Source organism: Aedes aegypti, chromosome 2 (assembly GCF_002204515.2).
Source record: "Aedes aegypti strain LVP_AGWG chromosome 2, AaegL5.0 Primary Assembly, whole genome shotgun sequence".
Taxonomy (NCBI): domain Eukaryota; kingdom Metazoa; phylum Arthropoda; class Insecta; order Diptera; family Culicidae; genus Aedes; species Aedes aegypti.
In genome coordinates this window covers 21,653,015-21,680,901 of record NC_035108.1, presented here as the reverse complement: position 1 = coordinate 21,680,901, position 27,887 = coordinate 21,653,015, and the positions used below count along the sequence as shown (strand labels likewise).

At 39.8% G+C, this 27,887-nt stretch overlaps 1 protein-coding gene across 5 annotated transcripts in view; it reads left to right on the top strand.

Moving 5' to 3' along the window:
* The window catches only part of LOC5571281 (protein dopey-1 homolog), a 61,723-nt gene that overhangs the window by 16,094 nt on the left and 17,742 nt on the right, over positions 1-27,887 (top strand). For 3 of the 5 annotated variants that reach the window (XM_021840182.1, XM_001653532.2, XM_021840178.1), the window contains exons 1-2: positions 19,061-19,130; positions 19,207-20,811. In XM_021840182.1, the coding sequence (XP_021695874.1) occupies positions 19,102-19,130; positions 19,207-20,811 (1,634 nt within the window). In that variant the 5' untranslated portion in view covers positions 19,061-19,101. Of the gene's footprint in view, positions 1-19,059; positions 19,131-19,206; positions 20,812-27,887 lie in introns of those variants that run through there. The other 2 variants (XM_021840179.1, XM_021840180.1) reach the window with 2 other exon arrangements.

The window sequence follows — 27,887 nt, the reverse complement described above, 5'->3', positions numbered from 1 at the left end:
GTATCTACCCACGGTAAATCCTTTGCCGATATCGTAGCAGGTAATTTGAACTCTTCCCCTGTTCGTTCCATGAGTACCCATTCTACTTGTTTCAAATCAAATGGAAAAAACCCTACCGCCACAGGTAACTCCTACCCCGCTTCTTCGTCTACCGAAAATTCCAATGGGAAATCATCAGATGATATGTCTGCCTCTGATTTTAATTTTCTAACTGAACAATTGAATCTAATGATTGATGCAATGTTCAAAGCCACCACTATGACTGAAGCAGTCCAAGTAGGTGTAAAATTTACAAATAAAATTGTTATTGGATTACGTTTTTCTAATGGATCCAAATAATAATTTAAATATTTTAAATTGGAATGCTCGTTCTCTGAATGGTAAAGAGGACGAGCTGTTTAATTTTCTTACAGCTAATAACGTGCATATAGCAGTTATTACCGAAACTTATTTAAAACCTGGATCCAAATTTAAAAAAGATCCTAACTTTTTTGTTTATCGTAATGATCGACTTGATGGGGCATGTGGGGGAGTTGCAATCATCATTCATAGGCGTATAAAACATCAACTGTTTTCGTCATTTGAAACTAAAGTTTTTGAAACTTTAGGTGTTTCTGTTGAAACACAGTTTGGTAAATATACTTTCATAGCTGCCTATTTGCCTTTTCAATGCTCTGGACAGCAAGTTAATTGGCTTCAAACTGACTTGCGAAAATTAACTCGCAATAAGTCAAATTTTTTTGTCATTGGTGACTTTAATGCCAAACATCGGTCATGGAATAATTCTCAAAGTAATTCCAACGGCAGAATTTTATTTGATGAGTGCTCTTCAGGATATTTCTCAATTCAATACCCTGATAGCCCTACATGTTTTTCCTCTTCTAGAAATCCATCTACGATTGACTTGATCTTAACCGACTCTAGTCATCTTTGTAGCCAATTAGTTACTCATGCTGATTTTGATTCTGATCATGTCCCTGTTACATTTCAAATATCGCATGAAGCGATTCTCAATCCTATCAGCTCCACTTTCAATTATTTACGAGCCGACTGGAATATATATGAAACGTATGTTGACTCTAATCTTGATGTTAACATTTCTTTAGAAACTAAAATTGATATTGACAATGCTCTTGAAACTTTAACAAATTCCATTGTTGAAGCCAGAAACATTGCAATTCCAAAATGTGAAGTAAAATTTGAATCCGTGATTATAGACGATGATCTTAAACTCTTGATCCGTCTTAAAAACGTGAGGAGAAGGCAATTTCAACGCACTCGTGATCCTGCTATGAAAATTATATGGCAGGATTTGCAGAAAGAAATCAAGAAACGTTTTGCAGATTTAAGAAACAAAAATTTTGAAAATAAAATTTCTCAATTGGACCCTGGCTCTAAGCCCTTTTGGAAATTATCTAAAATCTTGAAAAAACCTCAGAAGCCTATACCGGCATTGAAAGAGGAAAACAAATTATTACTAACTAATTGCGAAAAAGCTCAAAAACTTGCTATGCAGTTTGAAAGTGCGCACAATTTTAATTTAGGACTTACTAGTCCAATTGAAAATGAAGTTACTCAGGAGTTCGAAAATATTCTCAATCAAGAGAACGTTTTCGAAAATGCCTGGGAGACTGATTTGGAAGAAGTGAGAACTATTATTAAAAAAATCAAAAATATGAAAGCTCCTGGCGATGATGGAATTTTCTACATCCTCATCAAGAAACTTCCAGAAAGTAGCTTATCATTTTTAGTTGATATATTTAACAAATGTTTTCAATTAACATATTTTCCTGACAAATGGAAAAATGCTAAGGTTGTTCCAATTTTAAAACCAGACAAAAATCCTGCAGTAGCTTCTAGCTATCGTCCAATCAGTTTGCTTTCCTCCATCAGTAAACTTTTTGAAAAGGTTATTTTGAACAGAATGATGGCCCACATCAACGAGAATTCAATTTTTGCCAATGAACAGTTCGGATTCCGCCATGGACATTCGACCACTCATCAACTTTTACGTGTAACAAATTTGATCCGTTCCAACAAATCTGAAGGCTACTCTACTGGTCTTGCTCTTCTAGACATAGAAAAAGCATTCGACAGTGTTTGGCATGAAGGTTTGATTGTAAAATTGAAAAATTTTAATTTTCCAACATACATTGTTAGAATAATTCAAAGTTATCTGTCAAATCGTACACTTCAGGTTAATTATCAGAACTCCAGATCTGAAAGACTTCCTGTAAGAGCTGGTGTTCCCCAAGGCAGCATTTTGGGACCAATATTATACAATATTTTCACATCTGACTTACCTGAGTTACCTCAGGGATGTCAAAAATCTTTGTTTGCGGATGACACAGGCCTCTCCGCCAAAGGACGAAGCCTGCGTGTCATCTGTAGTCGATTGCAAAAAAGTTTGGATATTTTTTCTTCATACTTGCAAAAATGGAAGATTTCTCCTAATGCTTCCAAAACTCAACTAATAATATTCCCACATAAACCAAAAGCTCTTTATTTGAAACCTTCAAGTAGACATGTTGTCACGATGAGAGGGGTTCCAATAAATTGGTCAGATGAAGTTAAGTATCTAGGACTCATGCTAGATAAGAATTTAACTTTCAAAAATCACATTGAGGGCATTCAAGCCAAATGTAACAAATATGTAAAATGTCTCTATCCCCTTATTAATAGAAAATCAAAACTTTGTCTTAAGAACAAGCTTTTGATATTCAAACAAATTTTCAGGCCAGCCATGTTGTATGCTGTACCAATATGGACTAGCTGTTGTAATACCAGGAAGAAAGCTCTGCAGAGAATTCAAAATAAAATTTTGAAAATGGTTCTGAGGCTTCCTCCCTGGTATAGTACCAATGAGTTACATAGGATATCCAATGTTGAAACATTGGAACAAATGTCAAATAAAATAATCAATAATTTCAGGCAAAAATCGTTACAATCTTCTATTGCCACGATTAATGCGTTATATGTTTAGGTTAAGTTAGGTTAAGTATATTAAAAACTTTTTTTTTTCTCTTATAAGCAGGTGAAATCAACTCACCTGTAAAAAATCTGAACTGCTACGGCAAATGAAATGTACTATGTTGTTAACAAAATGTTAATAAAATCTTAGATTTGTTTTACCAAATTAGGATGATAGTGTTGTCTAATAACACAGAACACCTAGATATAAGAAATAATGAATGTAATGTTTGGAATGATACTAATAAAGAAATGAAAAAAAAAAAAAAAAAAAAAAAAAAAAAAAAAAAAAAAAAGTTGCAGAATGTATTATAACCATCAATAATCTAGTAGCATAGACAAACAGACGTACCACTGAAGGTTCATATTAGTATTATTATGTATGCATTTTCAACAAAACTAGTGATTGTGAACTTTCAATGCAATTGTCAAATATTTTCATCACCACATATTTCTTCAAATAGCATTATTAGCACCCTCACAATCACTAACTTTAAAACGACAACGCACAATTCCACCAAACACATATTCTTTTGTTGCATTATAAAACGATTGATCACACGTTAGCTTTGAAACTTTACCACCATTACTGATTAGTACAAAGGATGCTACAGCTCGTGTAAACGAACTGAACCATCGACAACCAGCACTGGTTTATAAATAACTACTGAGCTCTGGCGGTCCCTCCGTTCGAAGAGGAACTGATAATATGCCGAACATATTATCCTCCGCCTGAATGCAGCCGTTTCATGAAAATCATGAACCGTTAGAGGTGTGCCAAAGTATTGGGAAGGTGATATGTTTCACAGATGAATATTATTATGGTGCATCTTCTACTTCGGCACCGTCAAACCTTGTGATCGTGGCCAGGGATAAAAATTCCTCCAACGAAAGCTCTACATAAATTCCTTTTGGAAAACCTTTTCATGGATTTCTCCTGAGATTTTTCTAAGGATTATTCGAAGGATTTCCCCAGAATCGTTTTAAAATGCAACATAAGAATAGGTGTTTGGTGGAACTGCGCGTAACACTCGTTGTTATTAAATTTAGTGATTGTGAGGGTGTTAATAGTGATTTATAATAAAATCTATGGTGATGAAAATTTTAAAATGAAATTGGAAGTGATTCTGATAGTTTTATTAAAAATATAATAATGATGATGTATAATGATGTGAACTCTACTAATTAAATAAAGGCCATAATACATTTTGCAATCATTTCTCTGAATATGAACATTATTGCCTAGTTCTTCAAATATACATGATAAAAGTGTTAATAATGACAGCGAGTGCAGGATAATTGATCGAAGTGATTTTGTTATACTTTAACTTTCTTGATAGTGCTAAATTGTAGTTCGAATAGTAATGACTCTACAGCAACAAAAATAATGAAACATTCAAATTGAATATCTTTTAATTACCTAGTAATACTAACAGATGGTAAATGGTAATAACAATGAATTTATATGAAAATGGTGGGATGTGAAAAGTGATATAATGGAAAGTATATCTGAAGTGTATTACGATAGTTGATGAGTGATAATCGGTGAAATACGTGATAGTGTCGAAAATAAAAGTGACGATAGTGAGTGATGAAATGAAATGGGGAATGAGGACCTTTTAATAAAACTATTTCGTTCTTCACTTTAACCACTCTAGTAGCATTTCAGGCCTTATCATAGTTTGATAGTAGTCTGAACTACTAGACTGCAAAACTAAGGTAAGGGCTGATTGCTGCTAGGGTACACAGTGACCATTTTAGCAACATTGCTTAGGAACGTCTGTGTGATGAACGCAATAGAGGCTTATAAAAGCAAATGCTAAACGCTGGGGGCAGATTAAGAGTGCCAGTACTACCCCTATCGCTATCGAAAAAAAAAACTTTCATTGGAGGAATTTTTGTAGATTTTCTTCATACAAACCCTGAAGTAATTATTAGGATGATTTCTGATGAAATTCCTGCATTCCTGAAATACTGAGATATTCCGATGCTTTCCTGGAAGAATTCTTGAAACAGATCCTGGAGGATTTCTTGCAGAGATTCCTGGAAGAATTCTAATAAAAATTTTACTAGAAGAAGAAGAATCTACGAAGAAATCACTGGATACATTCCTGCAGGAATTCCTTGCGAAATCTCTGAAGGTATCCCTGTTGATATTTTCTTGCAGGAATTCCTTGTCGAATCTCTGGAGGAATTGTTAAGATATTCCTGGAGCCCTATTGGAACCGGTCTAACATGTATCATGGCGAACAAAAGTTTTTCCTGTAGCAATCTCTGGCAAAAGTGGAGAAATCGCTGTATGGATTACGGTAGAGATTATCTTGGAGAATTTTCTGGTAAAGTCCCTGAAGGAATCTTCAAACTTTATCAATAATGGAGGTAAGGTGCCGGAGAAATCTCTGGAGATATATCGAGAGGATTTCTTGAAGGAATCTCTGCAGATTTTCCTGAAGGAACAGCAGGTGCCCTTTTTTAACAGATCTCAAATTTTTGGTGTGCCATACCAAGTGTCCATTTAGATCAGGAGTTGGTAAAAAACTAATAAATGATGTATCGGGTTTCAAATACTTTATCTATAATGGTGGTAGGTCATAGGTATCACCTATAATTCGACAATCATGAAATGTTTCCATTTTCATTTTTCTTTGGATTAATGGAAATGTTCCTAAAATTGACCCAATTCCATATTGTTACACCTATCAAAAATAAAAAAAAATACAACATCCAGACCCTAATTGTTATGCTCTATTTGGTTGCTTAGTTTAATCCTTATGTCGTTCAGGTGTAGTAGGGTGCATTTGGACAATTTATAATCGGGCATATATGAAACATAAGTAGAATTATGGATAAATGCTATGAAGTCCAATAATTCTAACAATATTTTTCTCAGATGAATCCATCCCATGTTCATGAGAGTTTTGGTAGAAATGTATTCAATTTATAGACATTATTAGCAGTTTTCCCTTTTAAATTAAGAAAATGGTTATGTCACAATTTCAAAACTCTTCTCGAACGTCGGTTTTTCAATCAATTTAAACCAATTTGTTCTAAACAACAGATAAAGGTAAATTTTAAACTTGTCTGTCGAAAGAATGTTAACTATGAACTTTGTTTTTGATTTGTCATATAAAAAATACAACATAACATGAATAAGTGAAGAGCATTGATATACTTTTTACTAGGATATATCCTGTTACATTTCAATTATCGTTTGCGTTTCAATTACGGCAATAATATTTCTACAACCCATCTCTATATTTGGTAGTAAAATGTAAAATAAAAGTGGGATCTTTGTCCTATTTACTCAAGATTCAAACATGTCCACTTATCGAATATGGAATCGGGCCAATTTTAGACACAAATTCAATACTTTTCCATTATGGCAGCGGTTTTCATATAGCGCTCCGCGGAGCACTTGGTGCTCCGCGAAAACTTGGCAGGTGCTTCGCGACAGTTTTGAAAATTTGTACCAATGCGTTGAAATATATCAACTTTGCACATTCAAATACCACGGTGCTCCTCTGAGCGTTATTATCAGAAAATAATCTCCATCAAATCTGTGCTCACCAGTCGTTTTCTATAGCTAAGCTGAAAACCTGGGCAAAATTAAAAAAAAAATCGTAGGGCCTGTTTTGAAGTTACGCCCTGTGTAAGAAATGTGTAAGTCCACTAATTCAAAGGAAATCTGAGATATTTTAGCGGATTTTTATTGGCCGTGATTATCAAAAGAAAAATGCCATCAATTATTTGATACCTTTTGGTGTAGTTTTAAATAAGAAAATATACGAAATTTGGTGTTACGCCCTTTTTGAAGTGTAACCATTGAAAAGAGTAATTTCAAATATATTACTTAGGCATTCTAATACCGTTAAGCCTGTTCCAATGTTTTCAATGATACATTGCACTTACATGTCGCCAAAATCTTTCACAATTAATTGATTTTTTCAAAGGCTCAAGGCTATAGCCAGATCACTTTCGCTTTCGAGCCTGCGGTGACGTCATCGATCCCGATAAGAGATTATTTGGGGATGCTGAGCGAGAGATTATCATCGAAGTTGGACGTATATAATCGAATCAAATTCACCACAGACATGTTCGGGTCCTATATTGGGTTATTTGCTGAAGATCACGAGAATTTGAGTTAGTTAGAAGTGGCATTCGGTCGAAGACGGTCCCGCGTGACCATAATCTAGTTTAAGTAAATGTTACGTGTTAAGTGTCAATAAATGTAAAGTGTTAGAGTCGGTTTTTTTATTAAATGATGTGTTTAAATTAAGTGTCGTGCGCTGTTTATTGCCTGTGAAGGAAGAACGAGATCCAGGCCCCTATCATCCATCGATTTTCCAACTATCGGGCTATTCACCGGTCCAGGTATCCAACATTATTCATAAAATAATACCCCCTCCGCTGTTCCGGCTTACTTTGTACTGCCCCAGAACAAACTTCAATTGTTGAGTAATGCACTATTGGCCAAACTGTATAACTCTATACCACTGTCAATTCTTTTGTGATCATTTGTATCATACATTACTACACTTAGATTTTTCACAAATCTACAATTTTACATTCGGGTTTCCCGATCTTTTCGATTACACAAACACGTAACAGCCCTGAATAAATACAATACTGAAAGAATTGTATAAGTCAATCAACTAATTCTCAAGCTAACTCGTGAATAGAAAACCTTAGTTCATGAAATACGCTGAAGAAAAGTAAGAAATATGCGTTATTATTTGGTTTCATTATATTTAAAATCATAACACTTGCAGACCTTAATGTTACATGTCTTCCCTAAAAATCAAAACTCTTTTGAGAAGAATTTCATTGACCCCAATGTCATCACTCTGAACCAACTATTACGCTGAATGCTATTGTCCCAAACATATAATTACATTATAATTCATAGTCCCGTGATAATGGAATTTGAAGATTTCCATTCTAGGAACTGGAACTCGCGGTGAAGATCTTCAGATATTCTGTGTAAGGAAATTCAAAGTTAAAGGGTATAAATTTAAAAAGATTTATAAAATATGATGAAAACAGAGTTGTTCATGGATTCTACGTAAATTCCAGTTTTGGTTATTAGAACATCGTAAATTGTACTGTGACCCTTTTGATTGCCTGCTGGTCTACCTACCGTAACATGGTTTGAATTCCACATAAACTGAAGATTTCTATCTAAACTTTTTTTTTTCTAAATCGCAAACTGTGCTTGTAAAGTAAAGTTTCACCAGCTGCTATGACCCTCTACAAACGACAAACATCATATTGGGAGCTAATCAAAGTTTTCCAAACTGACAAAGACAAAAATTTAGAATTAATTTCAATTGAACAAAATAATAACGGATGTTCTAAGCATGCATTATTTTCTTCCGTTTAATATCGCTGCCGTTAATTTTATTTTATTCCATACACTGCAACCCACAACCGAAAACTCAACTCGTAAAGTATTCCTTGACGTATACTCCGCTTCGATATACAGCAGGTAGTAAACAGTAGAGATTATCGCGTTTCACAATTTTCAAACCCGTACCCGACATATTTTATTCCTTCAAACCCGGACCCATCTAGAACCCGAGACAAAAATTGAAAAGCAAACCCGGACCCAACCCGAACCCGAAAAATTTTCGCTGTTCAAACCTGAACCTGAGTTGCATGTAAAATAATCTGAATTGTGAGCACATGGGTGCACAAAACTAGCCAGAATATTGTGCTACAAGTACGAATTGGGTTATATGTTGAAATAAGCTCAGTTATGTCTTAAAACACTTGAGCCTATGGAAAGTCAGTTGATTGTGAAAGACTTTGGTGATATGTAAATGCAATGTGTCAATGAAAACATTTGAACATGCTCAACGGTATAAGAATGCCTAATTATTTTATTTAAAATTAGTGTTTTAATGGTTAGACTTCCAGAGGGGCGTAACCCCATTTATGTTAATCTTCTCATTCAAAACTCCTATCAGAAGTTACAAATAATTATATAAATCAATTTTAATTCAAATTGTTATATTATATTTATTCTGATAATCACGAGCAATGAAAACTTGTTTATATATCTCAGATTTCCTTTGAATTGGTGGGCTTGTACATTCAAAAGGGCGTAACTTCAAAACGAGCCCTACGATTTTTTTTTTTTAATTTTGCCCAGACATGCAGCTTAGCTATAGAAAACGACTGGTAAGTACTGATTTGATGGAGATTTTTTTTCTGATAATAACGGTCAGGGGAGCACCGTGAATACGCTTTTAATTATACACTCAAAAAAATCACGTAGATCATTCCAAATTCATTTTACCTCGACTTCACCTGACTAAGATAATGATCACTAAACCATTTATAACCACCAAATAATGACTCGGTAATGTTTACTGAGGTTACCTATCGCACTTACGTGGAATTCACGTAGGTGCCTAAGTTCATTTTGACGATTCTACCCCATTACCCCGAATCCCATTACCCCGAATGCCATTAACCTGAACGCCATTACCCCGAATTCCAAAACCCCGAACGTCCCATCACCCCGAATGACATTACCCCCGAATTCCAATATCGCGGGGAAATGTCATCAATATCATCATGTCATGATAATTGTACATTCGGGGAAATTGCATTCGGGGTGATGGAATTCGGGGTAATGGTACATTCGGGGTAATGGAATTCGGGGTGATGGCAATCGGGGAAATGGCATTCGGGGTAATGGGGTAGAATCCATTTTGACATCTTCATAGTGTACGTGCATTCGGTGTTGAGCGCAAATCCTAAAATGGCGCCCGCTTAATTTTTGAAGAACTTCAGAAGCTGCTGCTGCTTTTAACACTGTGTAAGATTGATTTCAAGGTAAATATGCTTTGAATACCAAAAAATCTCTGCATTACTTCATATTTTATACATGATTTATAATCTCTATCAATTATAGCATGCGAAGGCTACGGTAGCTCTTACGTTTAACGACGGTGGAATGGAAGAACTTCCAAAGTTCATGCGTTCATTCTGGGCTACCTATGATTTACGTAAGAGCTACGTGAAAAGTGCGATGGAAAAAAATCACGTATGTTTTCACGTAACAATGACGTTTGGATTATTTTGAGTGTACGAAACCAAGCCATATCGAAAATTTAAAAGAATTAACATTCAAAGAACAAAACAACCGATAACGCTGTAAATGTAATCAATCATTAACTCGTTGCGACCAATCCATAGAATTTCCATTTAAAAACCAATGCTAAGAGTCCAAAGATTTGTACTCTTGAAAATTTAGGGGTGGTTCTAATTCATCTTAACCATATGATGTTCGTTATAGTGGATGACAAAACGCAGTTCTTATGAGTCTTAAACACATGATGTCAACATCTCGAACATTATTGAACTTTCATGTACCTTGGATATTTTTATTAAAACGTTCAGTATTTGGCCAAATATGTTGTAAGTGGAAGGTTAAAAATATTCTGTCGGTGATTTTTTTTCCATACAATATGTATGAGCAGTTTTAGCTTCAAAATTATGTTTTCGAATTTGCGAAATTGTGTCTTTGGAATTTATCTTGAATTTAATATGAAAAACGACCCAAAAAGGTGTAGTAATTCAATTGATCCTGGCAGAATATTTTGAAACTTCCAGGGTGTGGAAGTTTTGTTGGCATATCAACAAATCTGACACACATGCCATTACGTTAATAATCGCATTATACAAAATAAAGAGTATTCTCATCAAAATTATAAATATTTCCGAGAGAGCTGAACTAAAGGTTTAACCATTCAGAAATTATATATGGGGAACGTCGATCCCTATGGAACATTGAAAAATCTTCAAAATTAAATGACCAATGATCAAAATCGACACAGATTCTCTAAATAGAAGAGTTTTTTTGAGAATTTGTAAAAAATGGTGCAGAAATCCTTAAACCAAAAAAAAAAACAAAAACAAAAAAAGTTAATGCGATTCGTAAAATTTTATGTTGTTAAAAATGATGTTGCTTGTAAAGGGGTTAATGAAAGATTTAAAAATAAATATGTTGCTATAACTTGCTCAGTTGCTCGAATTAACAACAAAAGTTGGAAAATTTCGTAACCAAAGCAATTCTGCTGTTTTTGAACCATGAATTTTGAAATTTTTGACAATAAATCAAATACAGTTTTGTTTTAATGATTTTCGTAGTTTACCCTTGAAATAATAAAGTTTGTTCAATTAAATAAATAAATCCTTTAAGATTATCATTAAAATTTTAAAATAAAATTAAAGTTAATCTAAGATTGGCCAACATATATGTTGCTTTACGAATTGAAGTGTCGATTCAAGCGTTTAAAAAACCCAGATTTTAAACGGAGTGATGAAGATCATGTGCTCCGCGCAACAATCTTGTTTCGAAAAGTGCTCCGCATGCCAAAAAATCTGTAGACCCCTGCATTATGCCAAAGATGAAAGCAAATGAATACAGTTTATGATTGCCGAGCAATGGTTGACACCTATGATCTCTGTTATTGATAAAGTATATCGAAGTCCATAAATCATTTAATAGTTCTATCAACTTGATGTGAAAACAATTGTTACACTAAAAGTGGAAAGATTTACTATTCAATGTTCGGTTTTTGAATCAATTTTTTTAGAGTGTAAAACAGAATCAAATGTTTTATTTTTCTCTGTGTGCTACCGGCGCAGACGACAGGAGGTGTAGAAAGAAAGCGAGGGTTTGTGTAGATTTGGCGCGATGCGAACGGAAGTAGGAAGGAGAAAGGAAAGAAGGATATCATAAAAGTAGAAAATTCCGTCGAGTTAAGACGTGTTTGTTTTCGTTAATAAAATTCTTAAAATACAGTCCACTTGCTTTTCGTCCCTGAACTATCCGAAGAACATTTGGTCCGATCGTGCCGGATGTCGGATTAGTGGATGGAAGCAGTTTAGATTCTCGGTTCGTGCGCGGAACGAGAAAGAATCGACGCGAGTTTCGGCAGTTGAGACGGTCGAATCGCGAAGTGAATCCGGTTGCATGCGTTGCATCGGATACGGTGAGGCCATAGTAACGCGTCTGCGTCCGCGAACGCGATGCGATCAAAGGATTTCCTGTTGTTGATATTCTGCTTTGTGGGCTCGCACACGCGGACGCGTCGCTCGACGCGTTTACTATGGCAGCGCCCATAGTGTTTTCCGATAAACGTGGTCGGAAATTGAATTCTGTTCCCGATTGAGTGGTCGAAGAAAGCTCCCGGTTACTTGCACGTTCCGGAAGTGTGAGCTGCTAATCGGACGGCAGAATAGAACTTTGAAAAGTGGAGGTCAAGCCTCAACGAAGAAGAAGAGCGTGAAAATTGTGCGGTAGTGAAAAGAAGAACTAAAAGAACTATTCGCATGTAATGTTTTTGCGTTCTGGTAAAGTGAAGAAAGTGTTGTTTCCGTCGACGCCATTTTCAACCCCGACCGGTGAATTCAGTGTGCTTCGTAGTGTGCGTGAGCAGAAGGAGGAAGCTGAACAACGGCAGAAAGAGAAGGAAATGGCGGAAAGTGTTGTTGCGTTGGAGCAGTGTTGCCACGCTACAAGGTCGAAAGTGGTGCGAATAAAGTCGGCCATTTTGAATGCAGAACAGGATCCTGAAAAGTTCACGCATCATGACTTGAAGCTGTATCTGAAGACGGTTGATTCTTCTTATGAGGAATACAACAATTTTCAGAATCGTATTTACCTCACCGATCCACAGAGGAGAGAAGAATTCGAGCGAATTTGAAGAGCTGTACGAGTTCGTTCGAATTTCCCTCTGTGAGATGATACAGCACTACGAAGACATCGAGAAGGCCATTGCGAACGAGGCAGCGTTGGAGCGAGAGAAGCAGCTGCTGGCTGTGAAGTTTCAAGGTAATGCTGTGGCAATCAGTGATCGTGCTGGATCCAGTGGCGTACCGGAAAGTGTCGTGCCGTATAGAATGCCACCATCGTTGTTGTTGCAGCAAACACCATTGCCAACATTCGACGGCAAATACGAGCACTGGCACAAGTTCAAGGCGAGATTTTGCGATATTGTCGACCGGTGCACCCAAGATTCCCCGGCGACGAAACTCCATTATTTGGATAAGGCGTTGGTCGGAGATGCGAAGGGGGCAATCGATGAGCAGACCCTCAACGATAACAACTACGACGGTGCATGGAGAATTCTGGTCGAACGTTACGAGAACCTCTCGATGGTGATTCATGGCCACGTGACAAGGTTGCTGAACTTGAAGCAGATGGCCAAGGAGTCGTCAGTGGAACTGCGAACGTTGATCGACGACTGTACGAAGCGTGTGGAGTCCCTGGAGTTCCACAAGCTCAAGATGGACAAGATGTCTGAAGCCATCGTTATCACGTTGCTAGCGTCGAAGTTGGATCCGAGTACCCGAAGAAGCTGGGAAGCATCTTGTGAACACGGTAAGTTACCTGTGTATAAGGACACGATTGCATTCCTGCGACAGCATTTCCATGTTCTGGAGCGGTGTGAACAAAATGTCATGCCAATCAAGAGCAAGATCGTGCCGATGAAGACCCAGCCATCTATCATTACCAGTAAGACGCACACTGTGATGGTTTCTAAAACGACCGATGGATGCCCCATGTGCGGAACTGCTCATTCGATTGATGCATGTGGAGCGTTCAAAAGGTTGAATGTTGACGAGCGGTATATGAAGGCGAAGCAGCTGGGATTATGCTTCAGCTGCCTGCTACGAGGACATCGAACGGTAGCCTGCAAGAGCGGTAAAACGTGTCCAACTTGCTCGAAGAAACATCATGCACTGATGCATCCGGAAGAGAAGAAGCCTGTTGCAGTTGAATTCCCTCAGCCACCTGCGGCAGAGCAAGCAACGAGTTCCTCCCATCCACTGACAGCAGCAAAGTGCACGATTCCAATCGAGCCAATGCAGCCGAAGCAGATTTTGTTGGCGACAGCTATCGTGATGGTGTATGGTTGCAACGATGTAGCGCATAAGTGCCGTGTGCTACTGGATTCCGGAGCGATGGCAAACTTCATGTCAACCAGAATGGCGGAATTGTTGCGGCTACGAAAGGAGGGTGCAAACGTCCCAATCGACGGAGTGAATGGGATGAAGACTGTCGTGAAGTACAGAGTGAACGCTAGAGTGGCATCAAGAACAACTGGTTTCCAATCGTCGTTGGATTATCTGGTTGTGCCCCGAGTGACCGGTGCATTGCCGGCTTCTAAGATCGACCCACACAGCTGGCAGATTCCCAAGTCGGTGGAACTAGCAGATCCGCATTTCTACGAACCAGGTCGCATTGACATGCTACTCGGTGCGGAGCTGTTTTTCGAAGTGCTGCAAAAAGGTAAGATCAAATTGGCCCCGAATCTACCATTGTTGCAGGAGAGTCAGCTTGGATGGCTCGTTTTCTGGACCGGTGTCCGACTCTGCGGTGATCGGAACCGTGAAGGTGTGTCAAGCTAGAAAATCGGTGGAAACCGAAGAGCAACTGTGCCAACTGCTGCGGCGGTTTTGGACTATCGACGAGTTTGGAGGTGATGCGTCGCCAAGGCCAGACGATAGATGTGAACTAAGTTTCCAGGAGACGCACAGTAGAACCAAGGATGGCCGTTACGTGGTAATGCTGCCATTCCGCGATAATGTTAAAGAGCTCGGAGAATCCCGGAACCAAGCGATGCGACGATTTTTGTCTCTGGAGCGTCGCTTAGAAGGTCAGCCGGAGTTGAAGCAAATGTACGTTGATTTCATCAGCGAGTATCTGGCACTTGGTCATTGCCGAGGTGTGACGGATTCCGAATGCGATAGGCCTGAGTCTGTCTACTATCTTCCACACCACTGCGTGATTAAACCGGACAGCTCAACTACCAAGCTGAGAGTGGTGTTCGACGCTTCGGCGAAGAGTAGTTCAGATTTGTCGTTGAACGATGTGATGGAGATTGGGCCCACAGTGCAAGAGTCACTCTTCAATGTGATATTAAGATTTCGCTTGCATAAATTCGTCTTCACCGCCGACATCCCGAAAATGTATCGGCAGGTGATGGTTCACGAGGCTCATCGAAAGTATCAGCGAATTCTGTGGAGAGAAGATAAAAATCAGCCAATGAAGGAGTTGGAGTTAAATACTGTTACTTACGGTACAGCTGCAGCGCCTTTCCTGGCGACACGATCGGTTGTCCAGTTGGCTAGAGACGAGCAAGAAGATTTCCCAGCGGCGAGCGAGGCAGTTGAGAAATGCTTTTACGTCGATGATGTGATGACTGGTGCTGACACGCTTAGCGATGCTAGACAGCTCCAGCGAGATTTGATCGCATTATTGGATAGAGGTGGTTTCCAGCTTCACAAATGGTGTGCGAATGATGAAGCGTTACTTGAGGACATTCCAGCAGATGCCAGGGAGAAGCAGATGAACTTCGAGGACTGCGAGATTAACGGAGTAATAAAAACTCTTGGCATTCTTTGGGATCCCTCCAGCGATGAATTCCTGTTCCACGTAAAGCCAATTAGCGATGGCTCTGAAGTTTCCACGAAGAGGTCAGTGCTCTCCGATATGTCAAAACTGTTCGATCCTCATGGCTTACTAGCACCGGTGGTACTCATCGCCAAACTGGTAATGCAACAGCTATGGCAACAGAACGTAGGATGGGATGACGCGATTCCAAAGGAGCAACTTCAAATATGGAACCGATTCAGATCCGAACTTTGCTGTTTGAATTCCCTCCGGATCGATCGGCGGATTACTATTGACGATACGGTGGCTGTGGAGTTGCATGGATTTGCTGACGCTTCCAAGGTGGCGTACGGATGTTGCATCTATATGAGAAGCGTGAAGAGTGATGGTGCTGCAGAAGTTCGACTGATTTGTGGCAAGTCACGAGTTGCCCCAATGAAAGAACTACAACGAGACATCAAGGTGGACGCAAACCCTGATGAGATGACGATCCCAAGGCTGGAGCTATGCGCTGCGTTGCTGCTAGCGGAACAAGTGGATAAAGTGCGCGAAACCTTAGCATTAACAACCGCAAAGGTGGTGCTTTGGTCGGACTCGAAAATAGTGTTGAACTGGTTGAAACAAATGAAGCCAAATACCCCAGTGTTCGTACAAAACCGCGTAGTGAAAATAAGAAAACTTTTTTCGTGGCACACGTGGCACTATATTTCGACTCAGCACAACCCAGCGGATTTGGTGCCACGTGGTGTATTCCCTGAGGATTTGATGCGGTGTGAAGAATGGTGGTTTGGCCCAAGTGTGATTCCTGTTGTTGAAGACGATGAATGTGGTGTGGTGGAACCGGAAGAATATGCCCACCAAATTGTGACGACTTTGGTACCGGAACGAGATTCTGTAATACCGAAGAAACATCTTGAGCCGTACGAAGTGATCCTGAAGTACAGCAGTTATCGAAAGCTGCAGAGTATTTTCGGGTACGTGGTTCGTTTCCTACACAACTGCCGCTTGAAGGGAAACAAGACGACGCGCAGAAGTGGTGCACTGAATAGTGAAGACTACACCGAAGCACAGAAGGCGATGGTGACCATTGTCCAGCTGGTGGTCTATAAGGAAGAAATCAGTTGTATCCAAGCGAACCAACCAGTGAAGGGAAAACTGCGCAATTTAAACCCAATCTACGACGACAACGAAAGGCTGCTGCGAGTTGGCGGTCGCATAAGGAACTCCGACCTGCCGAAAGACCAGAAGCACCCGATGATTTTGCCGGAGAATAACCACTTCACGGAGGTGCTAATAGAAGCGTTGCATCGTGAGCATCTTCATGTCGGTTTGAATGGACTACTTGCGGTGGTCCGACAGAAATTTTGGCCAGTGAACGCGAAGCGAACTATTCATCGAGTCCTGAGGAAATGTGTAGTTTGCTTCCGGACAAACCCCAGAGACGTACAGCAGTATATGGGCGATCTTCCGAGCTGCCGAGTGACTGCTGCCCAACCTTTCGCCAGGACTGGAATTGATTTCGCAGGACCATTCTTCATTAAAGTTGGACGAATGAGAGCTAAGGTGAAGGTGTACGTGTGTCTTTTCGTATGCATGTCTACCAAATCCATACATCTCGAACTGGTGAGCTCTTTGACGACTGATGGTTTCCTGGCAGCACTTCATCGATTTGCTAACCGACGAGGAAATCCATCTGAGCTGTTCTCTGACAACGGAACTAATTTTCGGGGAGCAGACCGAGAACTTTCCGAACTGTTGAACCTGCTACAGTCTCAGGTGCTGGACGAGAAAGTGAACGAGTTCTGCCAGCCCAGAGGAATCAAATGGAGCTTCAACCCTCCCAAGGCTCCACACCAGGGAGGTATTTGGGAAGCTAATATCAAATGCATGAAATCCCATTTGTGCAAGACACTAAACGAGAGCTATTTGACATATGAAGAGTTGAACACTTTATTGATCCAGATAGAAGGTGTATTGAACTCGAGACCTCTTGTGCAGCTGACGGATGATCCCTTCGATTACGAAGCGCTGAGCCCAGGACATTTCCTAGTTGGACGGAAATTGACGGCGGTAGCAGAACCGCTGTACGATGATTTGAAGGAGACGAGCTTGTCACGATACCAACTGGTGCAAAAACGAATGCAGCATTTTTGGCAACGGTGGTCGAATGAGTACGTGACGGGTCTTCAGAAGCGCAGCAAATGGTACAAGGACCCTACGTTGCTGCGAACTGGATTGCTGGTGATTATGAAGGAGGACAACATGCCACCCAAGACCTGGAAGTTAGGTCGCATTGTTGAAACGCATCCAGGTAAGGACGGAGTTGTACTTGTGGTTACGATCCGCACTGGCAACAGCATCTACAAGCGCCCGACGACCCAGATCGCTGTGCTTCCCATCGATGACTGCACGAATCAAGCAGAGCCCAAGGAGAAGTGAGACCTTCGCCTCACCCGGGGGAGTATGTTACACTAAAAGTGGAAAGATTTACTATTCAATGTTCGGTTTTTGAATCAATTTTTTTAGAGTGTAAAACAGAATCAAATGTTTTATTTTTCTCTGTGTGCTACCGGCGCAGACGACAGGAGGTGTAGAAAGAAAGCGAGGGTTTGTGTAGATTTGGCGCGATGCGAACGGAAGTAGGAAGGAGAAAGGAAAGAAGGATATCATAAAAGTAGAAAATTCCGTCGAGTTAAGACGTGTTTGTTTTCGTTAATAAAATTCTTAAAATACAGTCCATTTGCTTTTCGTCCCTGAACTATCCGAAGAACAACAATGCCCCGTATGAATATGAATTTGAGTCACTATATAAATGACCGATTGTCTGTATTTCCTCGACTCAAGCCTGATCGTTAAATTTAATTTGAAATAGACTAAACACACAGCAAACTTTTACTAGTCAACTAATTTCCGCTTTGTGCAAATATATGTAAACGTCAGCAAAACTAATATCTTAAAGAAATTCCATTACTCGATTAGGTTGAAATCAAAACTAATCCCCATGAGAGCATAACGCCCGTCGGCCTCTCAGATTACCATCTTGGAAACTGTCGTGCGTCGACAAACGCTTTGTGTTCTTCGCTGCATGTTCTACAATCACACCATGTGACGTTATCAGCCATCTCTTCGAGCCACAGCTGTTCTTCTCGTGTTACATCACGGCTCAGAATCTCAATGGAAAAAGACGAAACTCGAGTATCCGCTACTGGTGTCTCTCCGCGAAGGTCACTGACCATCAACGTATGATCTGGCTTCTCTTTGAAACTTGTTGCCGTTTGTTGGATTTCCAAATTTTTGCAACACGCTACTGATAACACAATTTCGGCAATGGTGTTGTCGCACGGATGAATGATGAAATGGTGTGGAATCGAGAGAAGCAAAAAAAACCTCACCCAACTGCGAACTGCTATATCGTTCGGAAACCGGAGTGACTCACGTGTGTAAATTCGTTCGAACAACGATGTTTACCTTCGTGAATCTCAGACTCGGGAGTGATAAGACCGGCGTAGAATCGAATAGACAAATTTAACAGCCTATCATCACATATGTCGAGCTGCTGCTGTGGGTGATTTACCTGTGTGAGCATCTATTATCGCCTTTTCCAATATTATTATTGTACACGCTTGGTGGGGACAATCTTGTGGAGTAAAACTATACATCGAATGGCATTCAGAAAGTGTCTGCTTCTGGAAGTGGTTGTTTTACTAAACTGTCTCTGAATGGTGCTTCCTCACAAGATACGCAAACTGTAAATTGTCCTAATCGAACTTCTGCCCATTTGCGATCCTTTGCTAATTACAGTCTGTTTTCTCTCTTCCCCACAGGGTGAGGTCCCCGAAGCCGAAGATGGACACCGCCACGGGATCTGGACTGATGGAGGAGTACGACCTAATGAAACAGTCCAAGTACCGGGTGTACATGTCCAACATCGATAAGGCCCTGAAGAACTTCGAGTATTCGAGCGAGTGGGCCGATCTGATTTCGGCTCTCGGCAAACTGAACAAGGTCATCTCCTCCAACTCACAGTACCAAATCATTCCTAGGCGGATTAAAATTTCGAAACGTTTGGCGCAATGTATGCACCCAGCCCTGCCATCCGGGGTACATCTCAAAGCACTGGAATCGTACGACGTGATATTCAGCAACATTGGAGTAGATCGACTGGCTTCGGAGTTATTCATCTACAGTGCGGGTTTGTTTCCCTTGTTGGGATATTCGGCCATGAACGTTCGGCCAACGCTGCTTTCGATCTACGAAAAGTATTTCGTTCCATTGGGTGAAAAGTTAAGACCTGCCCTTAGTGGCTTTTTGAGTGGCGTATTTCCGGGACTTGAGTCTGGGCAGGATCACTTCGAGCGAACCAGTTCCCTGTTGGACAAAGTTTGTGCTGCTGTGAAACCAGAATGCTTCTACACCTGCTTGTGGGAATGTATAGTCACGAATGCTTCCGTGCGCCTCCCCGCAATCAGTTACGTGTTGGAACACTTTGATAAGAAGCGAACCTGCTCGGAGCAGAAAGAACTGATGGGAGGAAGCGTTGAACTTCTAGTCACCGGTTTGTGCAGCTGTCTCAATGATGCTGTAATATTGGTGCAGCGAAATACTCTGGAGTTTCTGCTCTTAGCTTTCCCGCTGCATGCGATGATTCTCTCCCAACGAGACGTTACCAAGCTAGTGAAGACCGCACTCAATACCATCCTGAGGCGAGACATGTCCCTAAACCGAAGGCTCTACTCATGGCTGCTCGGCGCGGACACCAGTCTCGGAAAGCACCTGGAAGACATCGGACACGATGGGGAAACCAGCGACCCAAACGCATATTTCGAGTCTCACTCCAAGCAGGTGCTCATCAGTGCGTACAAACTCATTCTCAAAGCCAGCATCACCTCCAATCCGCCAGATCTTAGCCCCTATCGGATACTGATCTCACTGCTCGACAAAGCCGAAATAGGTCAACGCATTCTGGATGATGTCCTGTGCGACATCATCCGAACCATCTCGCTGTGCATCGGAAACCTGGAGGTGCAAAAGAATGCCAACGTCCTGTTTTCCACGTTCGATCCGTCGTACATCTGGAACTATATGACCACCCTCTACCGGGACGGGGCCATGAAGAAACCTCCGGGGCGTTCGTCTTCCGCAGGAGGTTCCGGAGCCAGCAACGCCCCCAACTGCACCAACATCAAGGAGCACATCCGAATAGACTCCGGTCCGCCGGGCACGGTGGAAGTGTGCTACCTGACGGAGTTCCTGCTGGAGACGCTCTCGCTGGAGATCTACAACGAAACGACTCGGGTGTACCTGCCGAAGTTCTTGCTCTCGCTCATCCGGATGCTGACGGTGTACTCGGAGAACATGAACTCGAACGAGGTGGCCGCCTCGCTGCGGCTGTGCGTCAAGATTGTGTCCAAGGTGCAGCCGATGATCATGTGAGTTGGAACATTTTACTAGATGTAGTATTTAGTTTTTCCTTGTACAGGTGAAGTTAATCATTTCGAGATCGTTAAATTTTAAAGCAACGTGAAGTTTATTTTTGTTTTATTCACTCGTATATAATTTTGGATGAGTCAATATCACATGCTTTTTTGATTCCGGCTTGAGCTAGGAACCGTCGATAATTGTTTGCGTATTGTAAGTTGGGAAATTTGTCATCAATGTGATAATTACTGTGCTAAATTATTGGATAATTATATCCATTTCAGACCCGAACTAGTTCAGTTTGCAATGATGTAGATTTACCAATACGATAAAAATAGGATATCACTTTTCTGATAACATTATCTTCGGGAAATGTTCTAGATCTCCATTGATCCTAATGGATTAGTTTAAATACTGTTAAATGTGGTCTAGTGATTTTTTCATTCAAATCTTTAGTGTGTTTCTTCCAAGAATTTCTCCAAGAATTCCTCCAGGATCTGTTTCAGATTTTTTTCCAGGAATGCTCTGGAATATCTCCGGTGATTTCTCCAGGGATTTTCCAAGCGATTTCTCATGGCGTACTTTTAGAGATTCCGCTAGAAAATCTTCCAGAGAATTCTTCAAGGATTCCGCCAGGAAAATATTTACAAGGATTTTTGCAGAAATATCTTTAAGGCCTTCTCCAGGAATTCCTCCAAAAGTTGCACTAGGACAATCTCTTCAAGTATTATTCAAGATACTTCTCTAGTGTAGTACTCTCCAGAATCGTACACAATTATTCCGCATATTTCTTTCAAGATGATTCCACGGATTCTTCAACTCACGAATTCCTTAAGGGAGTATTTCATCCAGAAATTCTCCCAGATTTACCATCGGAAAAATCGCTACATGGCTTACTCCAAGAAATACTCAACATTATTCCCCAGGAATTTCTTCCAGGAACTCGTTCTTGGCCTCCAAAAATCTCTCGGAGATTCTACCAAGAGTTCCTCTTGAACTTCAAACATAGATTCTTCTATGAATTTCTGCAGGAATTTCATCAGATATTATCCTAAGAATTTTTCCAGGGATTTCTTCCGGGATTCTTCCATCGATTCTACTGATAATTCCTCCAGGGATTCCATCAGGAATTCCTCCAGATGTTCGGCAACTTAAGAATTTCTCAGGGATTTCCTCAAGAATTTCGTTTAGCAAATTTCCCAGAGTGGTCACCAGGAAAATCGCTACATGACATACGCCAAGGATTTCTCCAGGTAATTTCCTAGAGATTTCCCAGGAATTTCGGCAGGGATTCGTTCTTGGCTTTCAAAAATTGTCTTGGAGAAATAAGAGTTCCTCTTGAAATTTCTCCAGAGATTCTCCAGAGGTTCTCCATAAGATTCTACATAAGAGTGATGCAAATTTTGAAATGTTTGCTCCGCTATGCTTAAGCGATTTTAAGTATGGTAAATAGCATCCTCTCAAATTTTGACGTGATTAGGAGGAAATTTGACTGTGCACACGCCATTTGAAGTTTATATGGAGATTACTATGGAAAACGCCAATGTTTTGTGTTCAGCCCTCTATCTCTTCGTCATAATATTTTATGGAAAAGTGAAAAAATTCTTCTAATGTGAAATCCTCCCAGATACAACTTTGCCGAAGACCACTTTTTGATTGGACCTCTGGATAAATTGTTATTCATCATCATAAAGTTAGTTTGCATGTAGCATGCTCCACCAACTGTTCGGCAGGCAACAGTGGTACTCCTGGCGGGAAGAATAGATCAAAGTAATCCAGGCTACTATGTTCTACAGCAGAAAAGCAGTGTTGCTCTGAAAGTAATTGAATGATCATCTCATCTTGATTTTGACTTTGTTATCAATAATAACAAATTATCCTTGCGTCCCATCGAAATATGGTCTTCGGCTAAGTTGTAGCTGGGAAGTTTTCACATGAGATGAGTGTGTTACTTTTCCATAGATTATTATGACGAGCAGTTAGAGGACTGAACACAAAAGGTTTGCCCTTTCCATATAAACTTCAAAGAGCGTGTGCACAACCAAATTTCTTCCGAATCACTTCAAATTTTGGGAGGATCATTTTTATCATATTTGACATCGTTTAAGCATAGGGGAGCAAAAACTTCAAAACAAAAAAAATCAGTCTATTCTACATAAATTCCTTTTGGAAAATCTCTTCATGGATTTTTTCAGAGATTTCTCCTGGGATTCCTCCAAGGATTATTCCAGAGATTTCTCCAGAAAAATCTCTAAAGGGTTTTTTTTCCTATAGATTCAACCAGCAAAATCTCTACAGGGATACTTTCTGGAATTCTCCAAGGATTTTAGAGATGCTTCCATGAGTCCTTCAGTAATTAACTTAGATAACCCTTCAGAGATTCCTACAAGAGTTTCTCCAGAGACTTCTTCAGGGATTCTTCTAGGAAAATCCCAAGCTTTTTTAAAGAAATTTCTCCAAGAATTGCTCCAGAAAAATTTCTACACGGTTTCCTCTAGAAATTATTGTTCCAGGGATGAGCTGGTAGAGAACCGACTGTATATTTCAATGAAATATGTTTGTTTTTTTCAAACAGTGCTTTTTTTATGGAGGAATTCATGGGCGAATCATTGTAGGAATTCTTGAAGGGATCCCAGAGGAGTTTTTGGGGGCCCAGAACGCATCTTTGGAGAAATTTCAAGGAGAATCCCTGGAGAATTACCTGGAAAAAATCTTAGAATAATTCATGTAACGATTTTCCTAGACGAATCCCTCAGAGAATTCCTGAAGGAAACTCTTGAGGAATCGCTATAGGAATTCATGACGTTATTTCTTGTAGATGGAATCTCCGGAAAAAAAAATCTGATAGAACTCCTGGAGCGATTCCTGGAGGAAATCTGAGGAATAATCAATAGATGAATCTCGAGAGGACTACCTGAGAAAATTCTGGAGAAATACCTGATGTAATCCTTGAATAAATTGAAAATTTCTGCAATATTTTCAAGAAAATTTTCCCGAATCCTTGGAGAAATCTCAGTAAAGATTTCTCAAGCTTTTTCTTCAGAAATTTCTTCAACGTTTGCTCCAGAAAAAAATCTACACTGTTTCCTCTAGAAGTTGTTCCAGGGATGAGCAGGTAGACAATCGACGGTATATTTTAAAGAAATATGTTTTTTGTCTACGAAGTGTATTTTTCTTTAAATCTGCGAGAATTTCTCCAAGGATTCTTCCAGGAATTTGAGCGGGGATTTCTCTAGGGATATCCCTAGATTTTTTTCTAGTGATATTTCCAGGTATTGTTGCAGGAACATGTTGAGGAACTTATCCAGGGATTACTAAAAAAAACTTCTTCAAGATAAGAGTTCCTGGAGGAATCTCTAAAAAAAATCACGAGGTAAACCGTGGAGCAATTCATATTCTTTTTTAATGATATCCCTGGAGGAATTTATGGGTGAATCTTTGTAGGAATTCTTCGAGGAATCCCGAAGGATTTTTTGGAGGCCCAGCATGCATCTTTGGATAAATTTCAAGGAGAATCCCTGGAGAATTACCTGATAGCGATTTTCCCGGAGGAATTCCTTAGAGGATTCCTGAAGGAAGCTCTTGAGGAATTGCTATAGGAATTCATGAAGTTATTTCTTGTAGATGGAATCTCTGGAAGAATTTCTGATAGAATTCCTGGAGCGATTCCTGGAGGAAATCTTAGGAATAATCAATAAATGAATCTCGAGCGGACTACCTGAGAAAATTCTGGAGAAATCACTGGAGAAATACCTGAAGTAATCCTTGAATAAATTGAATTTTTCCGCCATAATTCCTGGAAAACTTCCCTGAATATATGGAGGAATCCCTGGAGGCATTCCGGCAGGAAATCCTGGTGAAACCGCTAAAAACATCCCTGTTAAAATATCCCTACAAACATTCCTGTAATAATCCTTGGAGAAATTTCTGAAGGAAATCTTGGCAAAATTCCTGAACGAATGACGAGGGATTTTTTGGGGGTCCAGAACGCATCTTTGGAGAAATTTCAAGGAGAATCCCTGGAGAATTACCTGGAAAAATCCTTAGAATAATTATTGTAGCGATTTTCCTGGAGGAATCTGAGGGATGTAGATGGAACCTCCGGAAGAATTTCTGATGAAACTCCTGGAGCGATCCCTGGAGGAATTCTCAGGAATAATCAATAGATGAATTTCAAGAGAACTACCCGAGGAAATTCTGGAGAAATCACAGGAGAAATACCTGAAGTAATCCTAGAAAAAATTGAAAATTTCTGCAATAATTTCTGGAAAATTTCCCTGAGGAATCCTTGGAAAAACTCCTGGGAAAATCCCAGTAAAGATTTCACTAGGGGCAAATATGGAGGATTCACTGGAGACATTCCGGCAGAAACTCCTGGAGAAACTGCTAAAAAAATCCCTGTAGAAATATCCCGGTAGTAATTCCTGGAATATCTTTTGGAACAATCCCCAAAGGAAATCTTGGCGAAATTCCTGAACGAATTGGTGGAGGTATTTCTGGAGCCCTATCAGAACGGGTCTCGAAAATCTGTCAGCAAGCAAAAGTTCTTCCTGGAGGAATCTCTGGCAAAACACCTAGTGGAATCCCTGGTGTCACTGTATGGATTACGGTAGAGATTATCTTGGAGGAATTCCTGGTAAAATCCTTGGAGGACTCTTCGAAAGAATTTCTGGAGAAATCTCTGGAAGTGTCTCTGGAGAGAGGAATTCTTGAAGGAATCTCTGAAGGATTTACTGGAGCCTTATTTGAACTATAAGGTACCGTGGGGCAAGTGGGTAATGGATTTCGCACAGGTGGGATTCTTCAAATTCTAGAGACTTTAAATTAAAACAAATGAGGTCATGTATATTTTTTAGCTTGACTTCCACCAAATATAAGCAGTATGCTGAAATTTATTCTTATGTAAACTTGAAGAAAAAAGTACAGAAAAAGTTTTTGAGAAACGTTTCTTTACTTTTGACTTGCCTCACAAGTGGGGCAAGTGAAAAGTTTATCGTTTTGAGCAATATTTCAAAAACTAACAGTTATATTCACGATTCCTATTACCTTTAACATTTATTAAGGCGTCCCAATGAACAACAACATAAATAACATGTAAACAAAAAACATTTTATTCTTGTTACTTGAAGTTTCTTCAGTTCAGTTATGTTAGGTGAAATGATTCGACAACATTATAACTGCAACATTTTCAATGGTAGTTCTTACATCATGGGACAGCAATTGCTTTTCTGCTCTGTAGAATTTTCACCGCTCGTTATTTGTTTTTATGAAAATCGGATTTGACGTCGGATAACTCTTCGTGTGAAATCAAACGGAATCCTCCAATAAAGTATTTCGAAACTTTCTTATGTGGGTAGACCAATACCCCATTTTTTATGTTTTGAACTAGCTTTACATAGATATTCCATGAGATTTCCGTGCGTTCTCTTATATTGGAACTTTTCAATCAACGTCTTACTTTTAATCGGCTGTCCGAAGTACACATATTAATATCATAATATTTGGCAACCTTTATTTAGAGAAATGCCATGATAATAGCTTGTAACACTTTGAGTATAGTGTTTCACCTTATATACTTATAGCTACCTAAAGAGAAAACACAAATTTAGTCTCTAATGAGAAACTTTTCACTTGCCCCACGTGATTGGAAAATTGACGGTGTTTTAATTTAGTTATTTTTAGTTCTATGTCGAATTAATTCTAAGACTTTTTTCATTGCAGTTTAAAACTGTCAGAGAGGACAACTTAAAAGTGGTACAGAAAATTATTTTCCGCAACTTTTTTTCGCTGAAAATATTAAAATAAGATTGCACGCCGCCAACTTGTTACGGAGTTATATTTAACAGGTTAACAATCTTTCGCTGTATTATGCAATAATGGTTGAAAAATCTCATGAATCTTTTACCTATCGTAATGTTCTGAATGGCCTCGAAGGTTTACGCATGAGTTTAAAACGTTAATTCACATATTCAGTAAAATATACCAATTATTTTCACTTACCCCATTTACCCACTTGCCCCGCGGTACCTTACATAAAAAACATGAGTTGTGACTTGTCGAATGATTCTTATTAACTTATACAATCTTTTTTTCTAATTTGGCTGGAACGGAAATGGTATTCGGATATAATAATGTTATGTTAGGGATTCCCATATAGCAACAGTAGAAGGCGCTGCTTTTCACCAAGATCAAACTGAAAGGCATGGGTTTGTATCCCACCGGTAGAGGATCTTTCCGGGTTGGAAATTTTCTCGACTTCCCAGGCACAGAGTAAGGCTTGCTAAACGATATACCTGGACAAACATTTCAAAAGGGCTTAAGAGGTCTTGAGCCTTTTTTTCAGAAACGTTGCTGTTGAGCGTTTTTTAGCCCGCCCACGTAAACTAACACCATTATCAGAAAGATTAGTGTTAGCTCTTCCCGATAGTGGTATTGGTGAGCGTGATCGAGTTGAATTGGGCTTAACAGCGTCTTGCAAAGTCATTGTTTATCAATGTCAATGTGCCCTTTTGAAATGTTTGTATTACATATGCAAAAATAGTCAAATAGAAAACATCTCCGTTAATAACTGTGTAAGTGCTCATAAGAACAGCATAAGATAAGCTGAGAAGCAGGCTCTGTTCCAGAAGGGGCGTTACGCTAGATATATGGCATGATGTCCATTTACATATGGATGGGCTTTTATTGTAATACATCATGAATTTGTATTCGTCGAACAGGTAGGTTTTAAGCTAGGGAATCGCCATTGAATAAAAGTTGTTTGAAGTATCTTTATAAGCATGATGTTTAAGGAGTGCTTTGTGAAGCCCAAGCAGGAAGGTTCGTTTTTACGTCGGCCGAGAAATTTTCGTTTTCGTGCATTTTTGCGTACGCCGAGAATTTTTTTTCTGTTTTCGCGCGTTTTCCTGGGCAGTGCTTTGTGAAGCCCAAGCAGAACGGTTCGTCGTTGCGTCGGCCGTGCAGGTTTTTTCCTGTTTTCGCGCGTCTTGCTGGGCAGTGATATGTGAAGCCCAATGTCGACCGAGAAGTTTTTTTTTTCATTTTTTTCGCGCGTCTTGTCTTCGTGAAGCAGGCTTACTCGTTACTC